Here is a 21,382-nt window from a genome sequence, read left to right as displayed (position 1 = left end):
AAAGACGGCCGGAGTGGGTGGCGTCAGACCAGAAGCAGGAAGTAAACAGACAGAGATTTGGGGTTTTGGTGAGGCTGAGCGCGTGATCGCGCTCAGCATTTAATAAACAGAACAGAAAATAAAAGGTTTGAACAGACAAAAAACACTGGACACGGCACCATACGCCAAAATAAAAGGACAAACAAAACGAACTAAACAGTGCACAGACAGACGAACAAAACACGGTGAGCAGATAACAATATTTACGTTCTTTTCTATTTACTTTTACTCCTTCTCTCTCTCCCGTTCTCCACTCACTGAACACCTAACCACGAGTGACTAAAAATGTGTCTATATATACTGTTGTGCTGGGATTCAATTACTAATTAATTATTCACTTGAATCCCAGCACGTGAATTAATTCTGTGCAACCCCGTGCTCACATATTACATTTAACCAGCACGTGAAGTGATTTGTGCCCTCCTCGTGCCTAAATACAAATCTACCTTTTTAAATCACACGTGAAACACAGACCCGTTTATATCCCGTGTACCAATCTCTACACCAACATTAACACACGCAACATACATCACATAACACACAAATGCACACAGGGGCGGGGCGCATTGCCACAATCACCTATAATTTTCGGATTGAGACATAATTAAAGCAATATATACGTACATAATTTAGATATTTTATTTAACATCATGTAATCAAAGAAACTACAACATGATATCGCAAAAGCCTACCGGAAGCCATAATAGTAGTACACTATTTCAATGTCAAGTAATGTCAAAGTTTTTAATTTTTGCGAGTTTTTCGTTAAGTACGAGATATGTAAAACTACAAAGCAGTATGTAATTCAATGTGTTAACGTAACATTATTCAGCAGATTCCATTCGACTTTATGAAGCAAAATTGGTTAATTCTATAGGGTGATGCACAACCTTTCGCCACCGCTCTACAATTTCTTAAAAAAATTATTTAAAATACCACAGGATTTGACAGGCACAGAGCTCTATGGTAAATCTGAAAGATATTTCAGTCAGGAAAACTCATTTTGTATTAAAGCTTAGACAACAAATACTACATTATGCATGTTTTCATTACATCTTTGGCCTTTGCATAATTTAGTTTGCTGATAATGGAGAGGCTGACTGTTGGGAAGCCATGGGCATGGGGATAGCTGCCCTCTCCCTTAGACAAAGCCAGAAAACAGGTGGAGGCTGGGGAGGAGGAGGCAAACTCTGCGGGAACAATTGGATTGATGTGAGATATAAACCCCTTTCTAGCTGAACATTGGACGTGTTGTTTATCGAAAGACAAATGAGATACTTGCCATTTGACTGACGAATGTTCTAGTAATGAGGATGCCTAATATGCTTGATTTTAATCTAGCTGCCTGAACCACTGTTTTACTTAATTACCAGCACCTAGTCAGATCAAATCTGAAGATAGTAAACCAGCAAAGAGATAAACCCTGCAGCACAGAGACCCTTTTAGGGGCAGGATGTTGAGTTGGTAAATTTTTCTTGCTTCTTTTAAAATGTATGTGTTAGTATTACCGCCTTCCTATCAACTTAAAAAAACATTTCTGTCTTTAAGTCTAACCTTATTACACACAAAGGGCTTTGATTCTCAAAGTACTCCAAAACGCCATTAGCACAATATTATTGGACAGTAAAAACACATTCACAAAAATGACCAAATCAGAAATAAACAGAGGAGGCTCCTTAGAGGAGGCAAAGAAGGCAAAGTGAAAAAATGTAATACTGTTCAATAAAACAAAACCCCCAAATATTGTCTAAAACTCAAGAACAAATTTGATTTTAACCAAATCCTTAGGGCTCTTGACCGGTCTTGGGTTCAATCCCAGGTGGGGGACACTGCTGCTGTACCCTTGAGCAAGGTACTTTACCTAGATTGCTCCAGTAAAAACCCAACTGTATAAATGGCTAATTGTGTGTAAAAAATAATGTAATTTTATGTAAAAATAATGTGATATCTTGTAACAATTGTAAGTTGCCCTGGATAAGGGCGTCTGCTAAATAATAATAATTCAACATTCCTGTATTGACAGCAGTACTGAATAACAGAGGAGGCAAGTCTCTGTTATAAACTCTTATCTGCTATTAACGACAGTACTAGCAGCAGCAGATCATGTGATCTGAGTGCAGGTTTTAATTGGAGGAGTCCAGAGAGTTTTTTTTTCATCAGAGGAGCCAAGCCTCCATCATAAACTCCTATCTCTGTAACCACAGTACTAGCAATGACAGGAGACGTTGTCTGAGTTTTAATTGTAGGAGCAGATCATACCTTCCTGACCCTTGCTGAAACACTGCTACCGTGTGCTCAATCATAAGTGAAATGTTGAGGAATGTAAATTGCAGAATTTGGTTTCGTATTCCATTTTCTGGAGGAGATTTTTAAAAGTGACCAGAAAAAAAAAAATCTATCATAACGGTAGGACAAATTTAAAAAATTGACAGAAAGAAGTTAAATACGAAGCCAGGATTTTGTTGACATGCGTGAATGACGGAAGTTTTCATCCTTATTTCTGCTGATTGGAAACACCTTTCAGCGTGTACCAGATAAACTACAGCGCACCCATATGCCTGTTGCACTGTGAAGTGGGATATATTTTCAAAGTTTCATATTACGTAAACTCTTTCACTTTCTTTTCGCCTGTACAGTATATCATTATTTTGTTGATCATTTATTTAAGTTCAGCAAATTAAATCTATATAGGATGTGCTTCATTTTTTGTCTGCCTTTCTCCTGCCGTAACAACTTTGTTTAGAAAATATTTTATGCAAATGTTAGTGACGTGTTCTTGAAATCGAAATGCTATATTCATGTTGTATACAGTTCATTTTTAAACACACGCTGGCAGTGTGTAACAGTTACGTATATTAGAATAAACTATGATGGGCTATTTGGCAATGCGCCCCGCCCCTGTGTGCATTTGTGCGTTATGTGTTGTATGTTGCGTGTGTTAATGTTGGTGTATAGAGATTGGTACACGGGATATAAACGGGTCTGTGTTTCACGTGTGATTTAAATTGTATAATTAGTATGTGAGCACGGGGTTGCACAGAATTAATTCACGTGCTGGGATTCAAGTGAATAATTAATTAGTAATTGAATCCCAGCACAACTGTATATATAGATGCACATTTCTTTCACTCGGGGTTGGGTGTTCAGGGCGAAGGAACGGGAGAGAGTGAGGAGATAAATTAATAGTGAACAATTGTTACGTGGTACGTGTTTGTTTAGTGTTCGTCCCTGTGTGTCAGTGTCTGTTTGTTTTGTTTATATATTTATTTTGGCGTAAGTGCCGTGTCCTGTTTTGTGTTTAAAACCTTTTTATTTTGCAATAAACCTTCTGAACGCTACCATTGCGTCTCAGTTTCACTCATCACCACCGTCTGTCTGTGTGTTTCTTCCTGGTCTGACGTGTCACTACCAGCCAGCCTTGTGACAGGCTACTGTTTTCTTTTCTCTGTTAGCTAGTGGAGAAAATGCATTTAACAGCCAAATTGGAGTAAACATGTTTAGACTGCACTTGTACATCTCTTGATCTACCTCGATACACAGGACTTCCCTGACCTGAGCACCATGTTACTGGATCCTCCGCTAATGCACTATCCTTGCACTATTGCAATACTATTATGTCATTGTAGATATAACCTCTTGTAATCCTAACTTGTTGCATCCTAGTTCATATTGTATTTTAGTGGTAGTATTTGCACTTACTGTAAACTATACTGTATTTAAATATTGCAATGTAACCCTGTAAGTCGCCTTGAATAATAATAATAATAATAATAATAATAATAATAATAATAATAATAATAATAATAATAATAATAATAATATGAAAAGACATTTAGTTTTGGAGCTTGTGAGTGTTCAAAGATGTTTCTTATTTGTTTCAGAATTGTATCTGCCAAAAGAAAACCATGGATACTACTCTAAAAATGTTAAAAATGTTAGAGGGCATAATGATTGTATTTATAAAGTTAAAATGTTAACACCTTATCTAATGTGACAAAAACTGTGTTCCGCTGATGTAGCGGTTTGACATGTGAAAGTCACACTCTAAATACCATGAACCCCTGTTTTTACAGAAACTAAGCTGTTATTTCTTTGTCTAACCACAGTTTAAAAATTCCTTGGTAATGCAAACTAAAAAATAAAACAAACAAACGTCTTGTTCTCACGCTCCATGAAACCAGTCTTTTCCTTGCCAAATGTTCCATTTACTTAGATTTGTATGATAAACCAATTTGGTGCTTGTATCTCTAAGAGGTCAAGCATGTTTTCAGCACACTGAGTTGTTGGACAAACAACAGCATTTACATCAAGTGTGTGTGTGTGTGTTCTATGTCAAAGAGCGTGAGTCAAAGACAAGCCTGCATTAAAACAAGTGCTCTGGCCAAAAAAAAGGTCTTTACACTGCAATCAGTCATAGCCTGAGGCATGATCCTAATACCCCATTTACACCAGTCACTTTTAGACTGACTCTGATGCGGCTCAGCTCCAAACCCAGCCATTCTTAAAGTTGCCTGCTCCAGAGGGAGTCTCTGCGACGGCTTTGGCCTGTTTTTTTGCTCTACTGTGAATGCATTGGTCCCTGAGCCGGCTCACGCATAGGCCCCAGTGTCAGTGTCACTCAGCCATCTCCATGGGAACAGGACACATCAACACACCCAGCTGAAGCAACAGGCCTGACGAACGGAAGTGGTCAGGGCAGGAACATGCTACGGTGTTTTTTTGTTTTTTTTAAATCTTCTATTTTGGGCATGCACATGCACATGATCGTTGATCTTGGTAACCTCTAATACAAGGAACGAAAGGTTTGCTTATCTGGTAATATGATATGAAAATGGGGAACCAACAAAATAAGATTATAAACAATGTATGAACAACAGCAAAAAGAAACAAAGGTGTATAGCAACTGCATTGCAAAAGCAAAGTAGCCCCATACAATTGGTGAGACAGATGTATAAAGACAGACAGGTATAGAAAGACAAACAAGACTATATCCACTATAACTAATTATAAACAATAGCAAAAACAAAACATTTTATAATAATAGTCCTAGTATTTCTAATCATATTCTATAATTGTTAATAGCATAATTAATAACATGTTTATAGATTATTTATAATCACTTATAACGAACCCAAAATAACACTGTTATATATATATATGGCATTTTCTTTGCCTCTTCCCCCGGTGTTAGGGAACCACACGCTGTTCAAAAACATCCCGCCTCAGTCTCTTTAACTTTGACATTTAGAGACGCCACCAATTGCTGAAATGTATACTTTAATGTTGGATCTTTATTTGGTTTCAAGTGAAGGCTGTGTAACTGAAGGCTTAACCACAACTTAGGGTATCAAAAAAAGAGAGAAAACACTTACATTAACAGACACACTAAAATCCACAGTGTAGTATGGCTTTTATCCATTATTTGCCCAAGTAACTAAGTTAGCTCCTTCATACTGAATCCCAAATTGTAACTAACCACAAGTTTGGAACTATATATACACTGTATATATATATATATATATATATATATATATATATATATATATATATATATATATATATATAGATATATGTTGATAAGAAGAAAAATATAAAAATTAAAAAATTAATTTACATAAAAACTTTAAAGGATTAAAAAATCATTTATTTTCAAAAATTGATGATGTCAGAATAGAATGTTCATTCCAAGAGGCTCCGAAGTTCCAAATTTAAAGATAAGCTCATGTTCTCTTTGCTTCCGAGATGGTGATGTCTTCAGCAGTGTGATTATTGCTGTTGTAAGTGTCGGGCTACTGGAAATGTCAAGGTGTTGATTCGAATGCTTCGTAAATGTTCAATCTGCTAAATGTCTTTTCGTTTCCCCAATGTGTAATTGGTTGCATTTTGTGCAAATGATGCAGTACACTACTCCTTTAGAAGTCCATGTAAAGGGCTGGTGGATGTGGGGTGATGATTTGGGGCCTCAGTTTGGGAGTTAATATATTTGCATGTTGTACATCGTGGTCTGTTGCATGGGACTGTGCCTTTTAAGGTTCTGCAGAAGAGCGAATTTAAAAAGGCACAGTCCCATGCAACAGTCCACGATGTACGACATGCATATATATTAATCAATAATATTTAGCAAATATATTAAGCAATTCTTACAAAGAAAAAACATTATCATGCTTTTTTGGTGAAGGGCAATAGCTCGCCAGTTCCTCTTTAACAAAGCTGTGATCCTTATTTTTCTTCTTAAATTTCTTTCAGCTTTCACACTTCGGAGCTTTACTTTCTGAAAGCTGATTTTCACATAAAGGGGTTCAATATGGCAAAGTTTGAGAATGAGAGAATTAGAGTTACTTTCTAATGAGCTTCTCGCTAGTAGCATTGAAACCAAAATTAGGCAACTGAATTTTCCTGCACAGCACAGCCTCTCAAAAAACACACTCTGTGTCTCCGCACACATCCTAGCTAACTACCCATCTGTTCTGCATATTGTTAAATATTATGGTAATACTTTCCATTAAGTGTCTCTAATTACTGTGCATTTGCATAGTAGTTACTTAGTAAATACATGTGTACTTACACATGTTGTTATGCATAGTTATAATGTACTTAATGTGTACATTTTTTTGTATGCTATAACTCTAACCCTAACTCTTTTCTGATACAATTGCATGCTGACATATATAATGCAAAAAGATTTACACTTTAACGTCTAACAGAGAGTAACCCTCAGATTACTGAATTTGCTGACAGGACTTCATTGGGCAGTTCATTCCAGGGTCAGTTGGAAGCCGGCCATCCAGGAAGGGGGTGGAGTCACGGTAATAGAAGTCATTGCCCTAGTACGGTAAGCGATGTGTCAGTCATGGATTGGAGGAGATGTAGTTGAACTAGCTGTCGGAGGGGGCATGAATAAAGGTATTTTAAGGGACATGATGCCTTAATCTGTTCCTTTGATGTGGTTACTGAAAAGACCTGTTTAGGAAATGGACGTAATTAATTATCGTGAGTGTTTCGTTTGTTTGATGCACTAACTGTTTGTCATTTGTCTTTGTTAGACGGCAAAGCACTAGCCTGGAAGCTGTCACTACAAGCCAGCACTAAACCCAGACTACACTACACCACTGTTTCACTGTTTGTCTTTCACCATACCTGCACATTATTAGTGTCTGATTGTTTTGGGACTGAAACAATTGTTTTGCACGGAGTGATACACATTGCTGTGTAGCGCCCATGCTTATTATTTAAGTGTTGTTGACTCCCAGCCAAATAAAGGAGCTGTTTTTATTGATCTTCCAATGTCTTGTGTGTGTTATTCCTGAGACTGTACCAACTACACCCACGCACGGCAAGACACTTTGCCACACACCCGAAAATCATTGATAAATCATCTAAAAACATCTCAACAAGTGAAACAATCTGATCTCACGTGCAAGAACTCTCTCCTATGGCACTTCCGCTGCTGTATGTAGGTTTGACAAATGTCGAAACAAATGGATGTCATAATCGCAACAAGAAATTAGATTGAAACCAGAGGACATTAGTAGCATGTCTCAGTACCAAATGATAGCTTCGTCCAAACCTGGGTACACTTCAATAGTACCCCGGTCAACAAAAACCCACTATAGATCTGCTACTGTACTGTTTTGATGTGACCAAGAATTGTCCAAACATTGCCTTGTTTTCGCTGGTTGGCTTGTTTGCCTGTTTGTCCAATGTTTACTGAAGAAGAACGCAGAATCATTTTGGTTCTCTGAAAACAAATAAGCTGTTACCCACTGTGCTTTAAAAGAGAATTCAAACCTGTTTACTCTAAACCAACACAGATTTTAGATAGCGCTCACTGGCAGTAATCATTATCTTTTAATCTTATTCACTTGTTTTTCCTGCGGCTAAACATAAAGTAAACGTGTGTCTTCAGAGTAGAGCTGTTTTTTTATTATTGCACTTGTAGGTTATTTCTTGTAAAGCTACGTCTTAGTTGGTGCTTATCTTGGCGAGAGCCGAGTTCAAATCAGCATGAAGTTTTAACATCTACTCTCGTGTAATGGAAATCTTTACATAACCCGAAAAGACTTCCTTCTACAGTAACATTCTAGAACCTGATTAAGTTAACAGCTTTATGGTAAATATCACAATGCACACTAAAGCTATTCTGTATCCATATAACCCAGTGGCTTCTGTAATATACAGCTAGTCTAGATACCAAATAATGTACATTGTTATGTGATACAATGTCATTGTGGATTTGGTTGCCTGACAGTGAGATGAGTTTAAAAGCTCTATAACCACTGATACAGATGAACCCAGCTGTTTTTCATAGTGGTTAAAACAGGGTTGCAAGTTCATGCTTAGCCTCCACTCCATTACAAGCTCACTTTCAGACAATCAAACCTCAGTGTTGGCCAACACAGTAGAGCAACCGAAATCAAGAATCTAATAGTGTGGGCATCAACCAGCAGCTTATTGTTTGCCAACCATGTTGGTAAAGTAGACCGAATTGTCGTGATGTGTTAGCAGATATTTTTTTCACGTCATCAGTTGCTACAGTAGATTTTTCTTATTGATTATTGCATGACTGAATTGTGAGGAGGGACCATCAGCAGGGTAGTCTTTAAGTCTACACCATTATGCAGCAAATTCCTATATACATCCGCTTTGAAAAATGGAATTCTAAGGATACACTTTCCAAATGTTTTGCTCATGCTTATGTGTGGATGAAATAAGGTTAGTCAGTAATTTGTGTAATTTGTGAAGTGTAATAAATATTCACTAATTTGTTAAGTGTAATTAACAGTGATGGCTGGTGTGGTTAGGGCTGACAGCAGTTTAAGGGGATTTACAATTTACTAACTTTGTGTTCATTTGTCAAAGAAAAAAGGAACTAGTAAATGAATTCTAATAAATGAATACATCTTGCAGGTTTGCCCTGTCGTCAAAATGATTAATGTACACAACCGTTCTATCCATTCACTGGTTGTATCTACTGTAAAAAAAAAAAAGAGGAAGCGGTGCTTGTTTCAACACACTCAACCACATGTATCACTGCAAATGTGTTTCCACCACTCATCTCTTCAATTCGCAAGAAGCAACAGGGAGCAGCCTGGATGATTTCTAATATTCTGAGCACCATTTAGGGAGATGTAACTTTAAATCTCCAAACACTGTCTTTCATCTATTTTGTTAAGAATAGGAAAACTTTTTTAAAAAATATTTGTAAATAGCTTTTTTATTAGTCTAAACAAGAAAGTACAAAAAAAGGTAAGAGTCTTTCATAACATTATTAATTGGTAAGATTGGGTCAAGCTCCACCAAGGAAATTTGATGAATTAGACAGGTTCTGTCGATGGTTGTTTGGGGAGCTAGTGTTGAGTTATTTAAATGTCTTTGTCTTTTGGTATCTATGGTATCTTTCAGGGTTTCTTGCAGTGATTTTGTTTGCAGTTTATTTTGTACATTATTATTATTATTATTATTATTATTATTATTATTATTATTATTATTATTATTATTATTATTATTATTATTATTATTAATAGTAGTAGTAGTAGTAGTAGTAATAGTAGCAGTAGTAGTATCTGTATTATTAATATTATTATTAAACTAAAAAAACGAATATCCCCAAAGCTTTCTGATTACATGTTGTTTTATGCTGGTTCCAAACTATTCTATAAGAGCACTCATTGATAACACCTATCCTTTATTTAGCTATTGCATCTTTTAGTTTTGCACCTTTCTGAAAAGCCACTTTAACAGTAGTGCAGTCAGATGTGTCTGTAATGTTCCTACAGTACTGTGCAGATGCATTAGAAAACCTCAAGATTTGCCAGGTATATCCTTTATGTACCTACCTGTATGAAAACCACCGGGCATGAGAAGTAATCTCGGTAAGTAATCAGTCATATAGAAACAACAGACACTCATGTGTCCAGATTTATCAGAACACTCCATTGTTTCTGTTGTTTTGATTGGTTGTCCAACCCCTGTAACTGAAAATCTGGGGAAAATTGTCAAAATAGGCACATTTAGTATTTGTCTAATTTAATTGATGACTTTAATAGGCCACACATACAAGTCATTTAAAATAGTAAAAGAAAAGGAAGACACAGACAAATGGTAAAAGGCATGAGACTTTTTAGAAGTTGTTTAAGATGCCTAATTAAACCATAAGGTGGTCTAACGTCTTCACTATTGTTTCTATATCACTCATTACTGACTGAAAATTGAAATTCTTACATGTGGGTTGGTATATAAAGGATATAAATGACACATCCTGAGGTGCTGTAATAAATGTGCACACTAAGTAAAAAAAAATACATTTGCAATTGTATATCATATATAGAAAGCAATTCATGACAGAACACCTACAAAATATCGTGTGTATCTTTTTCTGAAGAATGCTGAGTTTTCTCTGGGTGTTTATTATAAGTGTATTGCTGTGATCATAGCAGTTATTACAAAACACACTAGATACAGAATAAAATGGTAGCGTACTTCAATTAATTTATTTGAAGTTCGTAATAATTATTAACAGCAGGGATTAATTCTATTTCAAACTGAATTCGTTCAATAGCAGGTGTCTGACTCTTCATGATCTCTTCTGTGCAACACAACAGTAAACTCATCTTTAGACAAGATGGCTCTGAATGATAGCGGAACCGATCTGGAAGATTTTGATAGAGATCTGATAGCACCTGCTTCCGTAACCAAAGATCAGACAAACGACTCACGTTGTATAGACAAACAAAAGCGATGCCTTTTAAACTATGTAAAACCTGTCATTTTGAGCATGTATCCCTCTAGAACAGGGCTTCCAAATCCTGGTCCTGGGGGCCCACTGTGCCTGCTGATTTTCATTCCAACTGGGCTCTCAATTACTTAACTAGACCTTTAATTGAACTGATACTTTGCTTAATTAGACCTTTTTAATTGTTTTCAGCTCTTAGACAGTTGCAGATTTCAAGTTACTTATAAAATGTTTAGCTAACTTGAAATCTGCAACTGTTTAAGAGCTGAAAACAAGTAAAAAGGTCTAATTAAGCTAATCAACAATTCAATTAAGGGTTTAATTAAGTCATTGAGAACTTGGAATGAAAACCAGCAGACACAGGGGGTCCCCAGGACCAGAATTGAGAAACCCTGCTCTAGAACAGTTAAAATAACTCAGACTGAATTGAAAACTGGCTTGCCACCATGGTGGCCATCCACTGACAGTCTAATGGCAGATGTTTCAAAATTTTTAGAATCCCGTACCATTAGTTGCTGGCTTTCTCTCTGCCTGCTATCTCCTGCCTGGGCAAAAACACTTCAGTCACCAAAGAAAAATGTGATATGCCAAGAAATGTCATTGATTTCTTACACATAAATGTAGCACTGCTGAATGTTGTATAGCTTTGAGGATGCAGCCAATAGACAGGAAGGAGAAAATCAGGGAGGACAAGGCAATGGTGTAACCTCACAAATTTCAACACATTAACAATATAAACTGGTTTTTATTAATGTTGTATTCCTCCAGATCATGAAGTACAATTAAGGAAGCGCTTTAGCATCTAATACCCCTGAGTCATTCCTAGAATAAATCTTATCTTTCAGGAAAATGAATACTAAGAATTAAAAAAAACAAAATTTAGATCGGGTGCAAACCCCTTTAAAGGTGTCATGTTGTAAATTTGCATATTCACTTTACATCTTTTGCTTTTTCCACTGTTTTCTATAACCATAGTAATTACAATGTTCTTGGCGTGTACATCTTTTTGCAAAATATATGTAAGTGCAAAATTGTATCAGAAAAGGATTAGGGTTAGGTTTAGGGTTAGGGATAAGGTTAGGGATAGGGTAAGGATTTATCATGCAAAACAAATTACACATTAAGTATATTATGACTATGCTTAATAACATTGTAATTATGTGTAATTACACATGCATTTACTATGCAACAACAATGTAATGTACTTCATTAGAGATACTTAATGTATTGTTACCCATTAATGTTTACAATATGTAGTAACACCTACAACTGTCTTAGTCTATGTCATTCTGAAAAATGTGGGTCACAAAGGAACCAGCCTTGACAGTCTGAATGATTTCTTGTGTTTGTATATGACTACATCAGCTTGTGAGACTGTTTGCAATGACAGGCCTGGTTCTTAATTGGAACTGTACAGGCTGGTGTACAAATCCCACTTTAGGTCATGATACAACAAGTGATGCGTTTGTTATCTCACAGCACAGCCGCCTCCCTAACTGACTCAGAAAAAGACACCAAAGAACAAGCCAACTTTTTCTAACTGATGAATGTGGTATGAGAAATAACGTTACTCTGTGCAAATCTCCAATATATGATACATACCGTAATTGTTTATACATTCTAGCAGTTCCAGAAAAGATTTTTTATTATAGTTATATTATCAACACAGTCCCAACCTAACACTATACATTATACATATTACTATTGTATTTAAATTGACAGTACTATACAGTTATTATTATTATTATTATTATTATTATTATTATTATTATTATTATTATTATTACTTCTACTGCTACTATACCAACCTAATAGTATAACATACATTAGTAATATAACATGATTACCATTGTATTATTAGTTGTAGATATTATATATATATATATATATATATATATATATATATATATATATATATATATATATATATATATATATATATTGTAAACGATCGACCCTCACTCGGGTTCGTTGCCCCTTTAAGAACTTGACCCAGAGACAGAAATTGAGTTTTTTTCAGCGCTCACGCGCTATTTTTTTTTTAATAAACACAAACGTAAATAAAATACACAAAACAAACACCTAGCTCTTTCTGAGCACTAACTACACACGCAGGAACCTAACTATCACAGGACGGCTAAACCGTTTCCCTGTTCCACACATTTAACCATACAGGTTTGCACCGTACCTTTCTCCGGGACTGCTAGGAAGCAGAGCACTCCTTTCTGCCTCCTTCTCTTTAGCAGCCTCGAGCAGACTGCTTGCTCTCTTTTTAAACTCCGCACCTGGGCCTAATTTCCAATAACGCCCAGGTGCGGATGATAATTAATAATAAAACAAATAAATCAACACAAATCAAGACAGTGCCTTTCTCTAGCAGGGAGGTTTTAACCCCCTCCCTGCTGTTTCTCATACCCTGACACAGGCCACGAGACGGCCACCTCCTCCCCTAAAACATAACCACCCACCCTCAAGTCCACAAATGTCCCTTCTTGCCCTCTTCCACGGGCAGGCTTGAGGGTGGATCGGTCCACGTCCCGGCTCAGCCAGGTAGGGACCGCGCACCGGCGACAAGGGGACCCAACGGCTCAACAGGGGCGACCGGAGCGTAGACCGTGGCACTGGAGGATGCAGCAGTGGGCAGAGATCTTCCCCTGGGAACCGGCGCAGTGATGTCCGATCACCCAGGGGAAGCGAAGCAGCGAACAGGGGGAGCAAAAGCGACGTCTGGCAGCAGCCCAGCGACGTCTGGGTGCTCGGGAAGAGCGGAGCAGGGAACCAGGGGAAAAGCTGTGGCCAGTGCTGCACACTCCTGGGCTCAAGGTCCAGCGCAGGAAGGTCCGGGAAGACCGGCCGGGTGTCCTGGAGCAAAGGGTGAGGGACTGGACGCAGCGGTGCCGGACTGGACCGTAGGGGCGGTGGTCGGGGCTGTGGTGGAGGTAAACTTTTCACCTCCCCCCTGGGCTCCGGAAGCGGCGGCTCCTCCCCTCTGGGCTCCGGAAGCGGCGGCTCCTCCCCTCTGGGCTCCGGAAGCGGCGGCTCCTCCCCTCTGGGCTCCGGAAGCGGCGGCTCCTCCCCTCTGGGCTCCGGAAGCGGCAGCTCCTCCTCACTGGGTTCTGGCAGCGGCAGCTCCTCCCCCTCTGGCTCGGGAGGCTGCCGAGCTCCGCTAGCCTGCTCCCATTCCAGGATTAACCGCTCCAATTCTGTTGGCTCCCTCCTTTTCACTGGAGCCAACCCCATCTCTCTCTCCCATCTCTCATTTCGCTCTCTTTGAGCGGCTGTATTTTTATTGATCTTCTCGATCAGTTCCCATAAATCCATATTTCTCTGGGTCGTAGGGGCGCCCACACTCTCTGCCACCATATGTAAACGATCGACCCTCACTCGGGTTCGTTGCCCCTTTAAGAACTTGACCCAGAGACAGAAATTGAGTTTTTTTCAGCGCTCACGCGCTATTTTTTTTTTAATAAACACAAACGTAAATAAAATACACAAAACAAACACCTAGCTCTTTCTGAGCACTAACTACACACGCAGGAACCTAACTATCACAGGACGGCTAAACCGTTTCCCTGTTCCACACATTTAACCATACAGGTTTGCACTGTACCTTTCTCCGGGACTGCTAGGAAGCAGAGCACTCCTTTCTGCCTCCTTCTCTTTAGCAACCTCGAGCAGACTGCTTGCTCTCTTTTTAAACTCCGCACCTGGGCCTAATTTCCAATAACGCCCAGGTGCGGATGATAATTAATAATAAAACAATTAAATCAACACAAATCAAGACAGTGCCTTTCTCTAGCAGGGAGGTTTTAACCCCCTCCCTGCTGTTTCTCATACCCCGCTATGTTACAATATATATATATATATATATATATATATATATATATATATATATATATATATATATATATATTTGCACATTTTGCCCAGATAAGGATGTGTTGGTGTATCAAGTATATTTCTGTTCTCCCCAGTTTTATGAACCTGTGGGGTTTGTTTGTGTTTTGTGTGTGTGTGTGTGTTTTTCAGGTTGTAAAGACCAATGTTGTCTGTTTATTAAACCCAGTTTGTATTTAAATTACGTATGTATCAAATATGTGTTTGGTAGTCAATGACCTAAATCAAGGAAACACACATTTTTATGGTTATCTAAATGATTCTAGTTATGTTTTGTTTTTAATTAGATACTAAACAAGCTTCTTCTTCTTCTTCTTCTTCTTCTTCTTCTTCTTCTTCTTCTTCTTCTTCTTCTTCTTCTTCTTCTTCTTCTTCTTCTTCTTCTTGTTATTTATTTATTTATTAAAACTAAACTGATGTACAATATTTATGTTGCCATTTAATTATTTTAATAGTATGAATACAGCCAGCTTGAATTATTAGCACTGTGACGTTGGTTCTCTCTATTGATTAGAGTGAGAGATAGAGAGGGAGGAGAACAGTTTTACCACATGTTAATAGCAAAAATCTTTTAGCTCTGTGTTGCAAACCTGCAAAACCTGTAACTAAGAAAATACAAAGACTATGCAGGGAAGGTATCTCACCTTGGACACGGCTGTGTGCACTTCATGAACCCGTCTGACTCCTCCGAGGAGTAAACCTAAGACTTTACAGGCTTATGGTAGAGCAGCCCCCTTGCTTTGTTCTGTTATAATTAAAAGATATCACCTATACAATGCAGCAGTGAACGTAATACACAAATGAGGTAGAGCATATTGAATGTTTTAAAAGGTGACACTTTTTGACTCTTCAACTTGACCATTATTGATTACCACTATTAATATGATTTTCTTAAAATATGTTTGCTAATTTTACCAGTATTTATTTATTTTTTTAATTCTTTGGTAGCTTTAGTAAGTGGAAGGCATTCTGTTATTTATACTGTATATATGAGGAAAGCTGTATCAGTATTTACCTCAGAATACAGTGCTGTGCAAATGTATTAGTGTAACACCCCATTGCTCTGTAGTTTTGATTTGTTGTGCATATGCAATCAAACCCCTGTAACTGAAAATCATGGAAAATTGTCAAAATAGGCAAATTAGCGAGTGTCTAATTTACTTGAAGACTTTAATAGGCCACACATGCACATTTAAAATCGTAAGAGAAAAGGAACACAGCCACAAATTAGACTTTTTAGAAGTTGTTTAAGATGGCTAATTAAAGCACAAAGTTGTCTAACATGTTTACCTGTGAGTTCCTATTGTTTCTATATTACTGATAAACTGAAATTGAAATTCTCACACTCAGAGGTTTTCATGCAGGTAGGTATATAAAGGATATAAATGACAAATCTTGAGGTGTTCTAGTACATTTGCACACGACTGTATTTAAAGTTACTGTATGGATGGCTTTAACAATACTATTATCATTGGTCTTATAACTGTTTTGTATTTTTAATAACAGCATGGAGATGGAGACCGACAATCAAACAGAATATTATTATGAATATGAGTATGAAGAGGAGATTGATCTGGAATCGCTACACATCCTCTCCATTGTGCTTTACTCAATTGCCTTCATTCTGGGAACGTCAGGAAATGGCCTGGTCATCTGGATTACCGGTTTCAAAATGAAGACGTCTGTCAACACCATTTGGTTTCTAAATCTGGCCATGGCTGATTTCATCTTCACCTTCTTCCTGCCTCTCAGCATTGCCTACACTGCCATGGGCTTCGTATGGCCCTTTGGCTGGTTTCTGTGCAAACTCAACTCCTTCATAATGGTCCTGACGATGTACAGCAGTGTCTTCATCCTGACGGCCATCAGCATGGACCGCTGCCTCTCAGTAGTGGCTGCCGTTTGGGCGCAAAACCACCGCACGCCCAGGAAGGCTTGGTTCACTTGTCTGATACTATGGGCATTGGCTGGGGTATTTAGCTCTCCATATTTGAAGTTCCGGGATGTGATCAAAATCAATGAAACAATACAAAGATGTTCCTACAGCTTTGGCAATGGTACAGCTATGCATGCATACACACATAAGGCTCTGACCATTACACGTTTCCTATTTGCTTTCCTGCTTCCCATAATCGTTATCATCTCTTGCTACACTGCCATCGGTTACAGATACAGCACCATCCATCGCAAGAGATCCTTCAAACCCTTCAAGGTGATTGTTGCAGTCATTGTGACCTTTTTCATCTGTTGGATTCCCTTCCACATCTTCCAGATACTGGAGTTAAAAGCAACGAGTGAAGGGTCTTCCCTTAAGGTGGTCCACGTTGGGATGCCTGTTGCCACCAGCATTGCTTTCTTCAACAGCTGTCTTAACCCCATCCTTTATGTCTGCATGTGCCAGGACTTTAAGGAGAAGCTAAAGAAGTCCTTCCTTAAGGTGTTTGAGAACGCCTTTATTGAAGAGACAACACTGTACCACCTGAGCAGCCGTCGATCCACTGTCCAAATGGAGTCTTTAGTTGGGGGGCAGAAGATTGATGGGATCAATCCTGAACCAAAGTGATGTCTGTGGTAGCAACACAATCCATATATATATATATATATATATATATATATATATATATATATATATATATATATATATATATATATACAGCTATGGTCAAAAGTTTTGCATCACCTGAATTTTAGGGTTGAGACATAATACTATGAACATAATTTAGATATTTTATTCAACATCATATAATCAAAGAAACTACAAAATGATTTCATGTTAGATTTCAAAATGTCACATTTTTCATTTTTTGTCAGTTTTTTGTTAAGTATATGCAAAACTACAAAGCGGTATGTAATTCAATATGTTAATGTAACATTATTCAGCCAGTAGTATTCGACTTAAAGAAGCAAAATTAGTTAATTCTATAGGGTGATGCTAAACCTTTGGCCATAGCTGTATATAATTGCTTGATTCTTACAAGCAGAGTATTTTACATTGGCTGGTATAGAAATAATTTGGTCCCTGTGGTTTTGATCACTATATGCGGTTGATTCTTATATCAGTGATTCTGATAAACAGACTGCACTGTATATATACCCAATACCAAATTGGTGAAGTGTAATATATGGCCCCCCTATATCCGAACAGATGGTGGAAAGACTGATCAAGTGATTCTTGCAATTCTTTTAAGAAGACAGGTCGTAACTGTTTTTAGTGATGTGAAGTGGTGTGTTTGTGTGGATATCCTCCAATGTCTACAGTCCTCAAGGCGTTGTTCCACCAAGGTTTCCATTATGGTCTGTGTAGCTTATTCTTCTGAGTGGCACGGTGAATGATACATACTATGTATAAGATGTTTATGTGCCCCCCAAGCCAGTAGCATGCTCCCAGGCCTTCATACAACATTCAATACATATATTTGGAGTGGTTTGCAGAACATATCATATTTAGCCTTATAAGTAACCCATCTAGCACAGTCTTAAAATTTCAGCCAAGCCAGAGTAAATTACCCATGTTAAATCCACTGTATATATTATTATTATTTATTTCTTAGAAGACGCCCTTATCCAGGGCGACTTACAATTGTTACAAGATATTTTTACATACAATTACCCATTTATACAGTTGGGTTTTTACTGGAGCAATCTAGGTAAAGTACCTTGCTCAAGGATACAGCAGCAGTGTCCCCCCACTGGGGATTGAACCCACAACCCTCCGGTCAAGAGTCCAGAGCCCTAACCACTACTCCACACTGGTGTTGGGAAACAGATTTGAATCGTTGCAGAAAAAAGATTGAGTTAAGCAGTGAATCTGGTTCTACTACACCTACAGGAAGATACATAATATTTATTTAATGGAACCTGGGACAAATTCTGTCTCCATTTGCAATGCCATGGATAATGTGAACAGTACTGTTTAGTACAAACTCAGCACCGCCAACTGACCACAGGTCTTTAGTTTATGGATTATGGAGATTTAACAGATACGAGTATCGTATCAAACCTTGTTATGTAAAATTGACAAAACATGTAATTGTGTTCAAATTGGGTTGGATTAGTTAGTCATCCTAAAGATCCCTCATAAGAGATGTATGGTTAGATGTATTAGTGGGAATGCTATTTGGGTTCAATGGGGTGTTTCAATGTTCAGGTATGGGAATGTATCCGAGGGCCAGAATGATTGTTTTAAGAGTAATATTCTCACTGTTTAACTATTCAACCATTTCAGCACTTCCCTCGTGCAATGTTCCTCCAATGGTACAGTACAGCAGGTGATTTTGGAGAGGAATTACATTTTGTTTATTACTGGTTATCATCATATGAAATGCTTTGTGTTTTCTCTGATATATAAATAGCTTGCTGCTCCGGCTTCTGCTGCCATCTCTATTTTTCCATACCAGGTTCATTTATAATTTAGAAAATACTGTTGGCTAGTTTCACAGGCTCCTACTGGCCATAGTCTTGGACTACCTAATGTTATATTATGTAAGGTAGTCTGATATTAGTGCTGATCATGGTCTGTGAAATCAACCATAAAAGAAATCTCAATAAATTAAATTAATGAGAAAGTGTCAGTGAAACTGACCTCACTTGACTTGGTGTAAGTAACAATTTTCTGGTCAAGACATTGACACACAGAGGTAAGCCAGCAATTAGCTTTGCATGCAAGGGTACTGTCTAACGAGAAGGCATTTTGGAGTGCATTTGAGAAGCATCAAGATCCTCCATGAACACGCACCAGCGTCGTGATTGGTATCTGATATCATTGCTTAATTTCGGTTAATAACTAGTGGCCTCATGTGTATAATGATAATGATTATTCTGTAAAAGTGTAACTTTTGATTATTGGAATCAATAAAAAAAAATACTTTTTAAATTCTGCTTAAATCCTTGCTGTGTGTGCTCCTTCACATAGACAGATAGATACATAACTTAGCTTCCTTACAATAATTGTTTTTATAGACAGATAGATAGATATATAGATAGATAGATAGATAGATAGATAGATAGATAGATAGATAGATAGATAGATATTAATAAATAATGCATGCTGGGGGAAAATAACTGTCTGTATATTAAAACAGAAAGTACAATTTTCTTATCTTTTTTTAAACTTATTGGTAGCAAGTCACACCTCTTGACTAAAATGTGATTTCCTTCCTGCTGAAGAAACTGTCCCTGTTTCTCGACCACAAAGATGAAACCCACAATTATCACATTCAGCAGAATACCAAGAATATGCAGAGACTTGACAAACAATTAAATGCTAAACGTCGAGCAGGAAAAAGACACAAGCTTGTGTACAGGGTGCCTGGTTGGCTTCCATCGCTAAGAGTGCTGCAAATACATATTTTGTGTTGGACATCCACAAGTTAGCCTCTATCCATTGATCTGTTCTTAAAGAACCCGCATCACGTCTATATAAGTATATACAGCTTTGTGTAACTGCTAATCTTCCCCGAATTTTGGCCCATATCCCCAAACAGCACAATATTTTCTACCAGTCAGGAAGCAGCATTTGTATAGAGAGTGGTGAGTGTATGGAATGGGCTACCTGCCATGTTGTTTAGGCAGAATCACTTAGATCCTAACTTGACAAGGTTCTGAGATCAATCAGCTACCTACTTGGAACCGGACAAGCTTAGCTGGCCTGAATGGCATCCTCTCGTTTGCAGATGTTCATATGTTCAAACAAATTCTGTGGTTTCACCTATTCAGTTTGACTCAAGAGACAATGCTGGTGTTCAAGTTTTGCATTAGCTAGATTGAGACATAATTAAAAAAAAAAAAAAAAAAAAAAAAACAACGATATGAACATAATTTAGATATTTTATTTAACATGTAATCAAAGAAGCTGCAAAATGATATATATATATATATATATATATATATATATATATATATATATATATATATACAATATTTCATGCTCATTTTTTAATGAAACCTGCTACGTTGACATATTTGATTACATACCGCTTTGTAGTTTTCCATATAAAAAAATAGAAAAATGTAAGTACAAGTTGTTGAACTACAGTTTTTGTCTAGTCAGTCAATTTCGATGAATTGCTCAGATCTCTACTGTACATGGAAACCACACTCGCCAGCAGAATTTCCTCAAACAGGAAAAACAGACGGAAATAAAAGTTGTGACATCTGTCACTGTGACTTCCACTTTTTTTTTACATGTTTTTATTTTATCCTGGATGACAGAAAAAACAAAACAAAAAAAGTGTTCTTAAGTTACAGTATTTCTTTTGATTTTATGTTGTGCATTTGAAGTTTGTTAAAGATGTGAGAGAATGGCACAGCATAGAGGCACGGAGCCAGCAGGCCAACAGGCACCAAACGCACTCCCCATTGTGCAGGGCCTACATATATATATATATAGGGCAGAACCCTAACACAAAACACTGTTTTTAACATCTTATTTATATTTTTTTTTAAAAGTTTCAAAAAACTTTTGGGCTTTAAATAGCGGCAGACAAACAGGATATTGGTGTCAGAAATTAATAGTATGCAAACGTAGCAGAGGAAGCAAATCTAGCTCCTTCCCTACCTCACCAGCAGTACAAAAACACCACCAAAATAAACGCTATTTACATGTCTCATACCCCACTCCTGAGAATTAATCTACCACTGCATTTGCACCTTTCTGGTTCAAAACACACATAGTAACACAGTCACCCCATTCATTAAAACCCAGTCATTAAAAAA

At 37.5% G+C, this 21,382-nt stretch overlaps 1 protein-coding gene across 1 annotated transcript; it reads left to right on the top strand.

The window, feature by feature from the left end:
* Nucleotides 1-9,102: 9,102 nt before the first annotated feature.
* LOC117970259 (chemerin-like receptor 1) lies at nt 9,103-19,552 on the top strand. The gene is made up of 2 exons (XM_059011107.1): nt 9,103-9,285; nt 16,175-19,552. The coding sequence occupies exon 2, from the start codon at nt 16,176-16,178 to the stop codon at nt 17,229-17,231; it is 1,056 nt and encodes a 351-aa protein (XP_058867090.1). The 5' UTR covers nt 9,103-9,285; nt 16,175; the 3' UTR covers nt 17,232-19,552.
* Nucleotides 19,553-21,382: the final 1,830 nt, after the last annotated feature.

This window comes from Acipenser ruthenus, chromosome 41 (genome assembly GCF_902713425.1).
Source record: "Acipenser ruthenus chromosome 41, fAciRut3.2 maternal haplotype, whole genome shotgun sequence".
Classification (NCBI taxonomy): domain Eukaryota; kingdom Metazoa; phylum Chordata; class Actinopteri; order Acipenseriformes; family Acipenseridae; genus Acipenser; species Acipenser ruthenus.
Note: the sequence above shows the minus strand (reverse complement) of the source record. Positions and strands in the feature narration are given on the sequence as shown.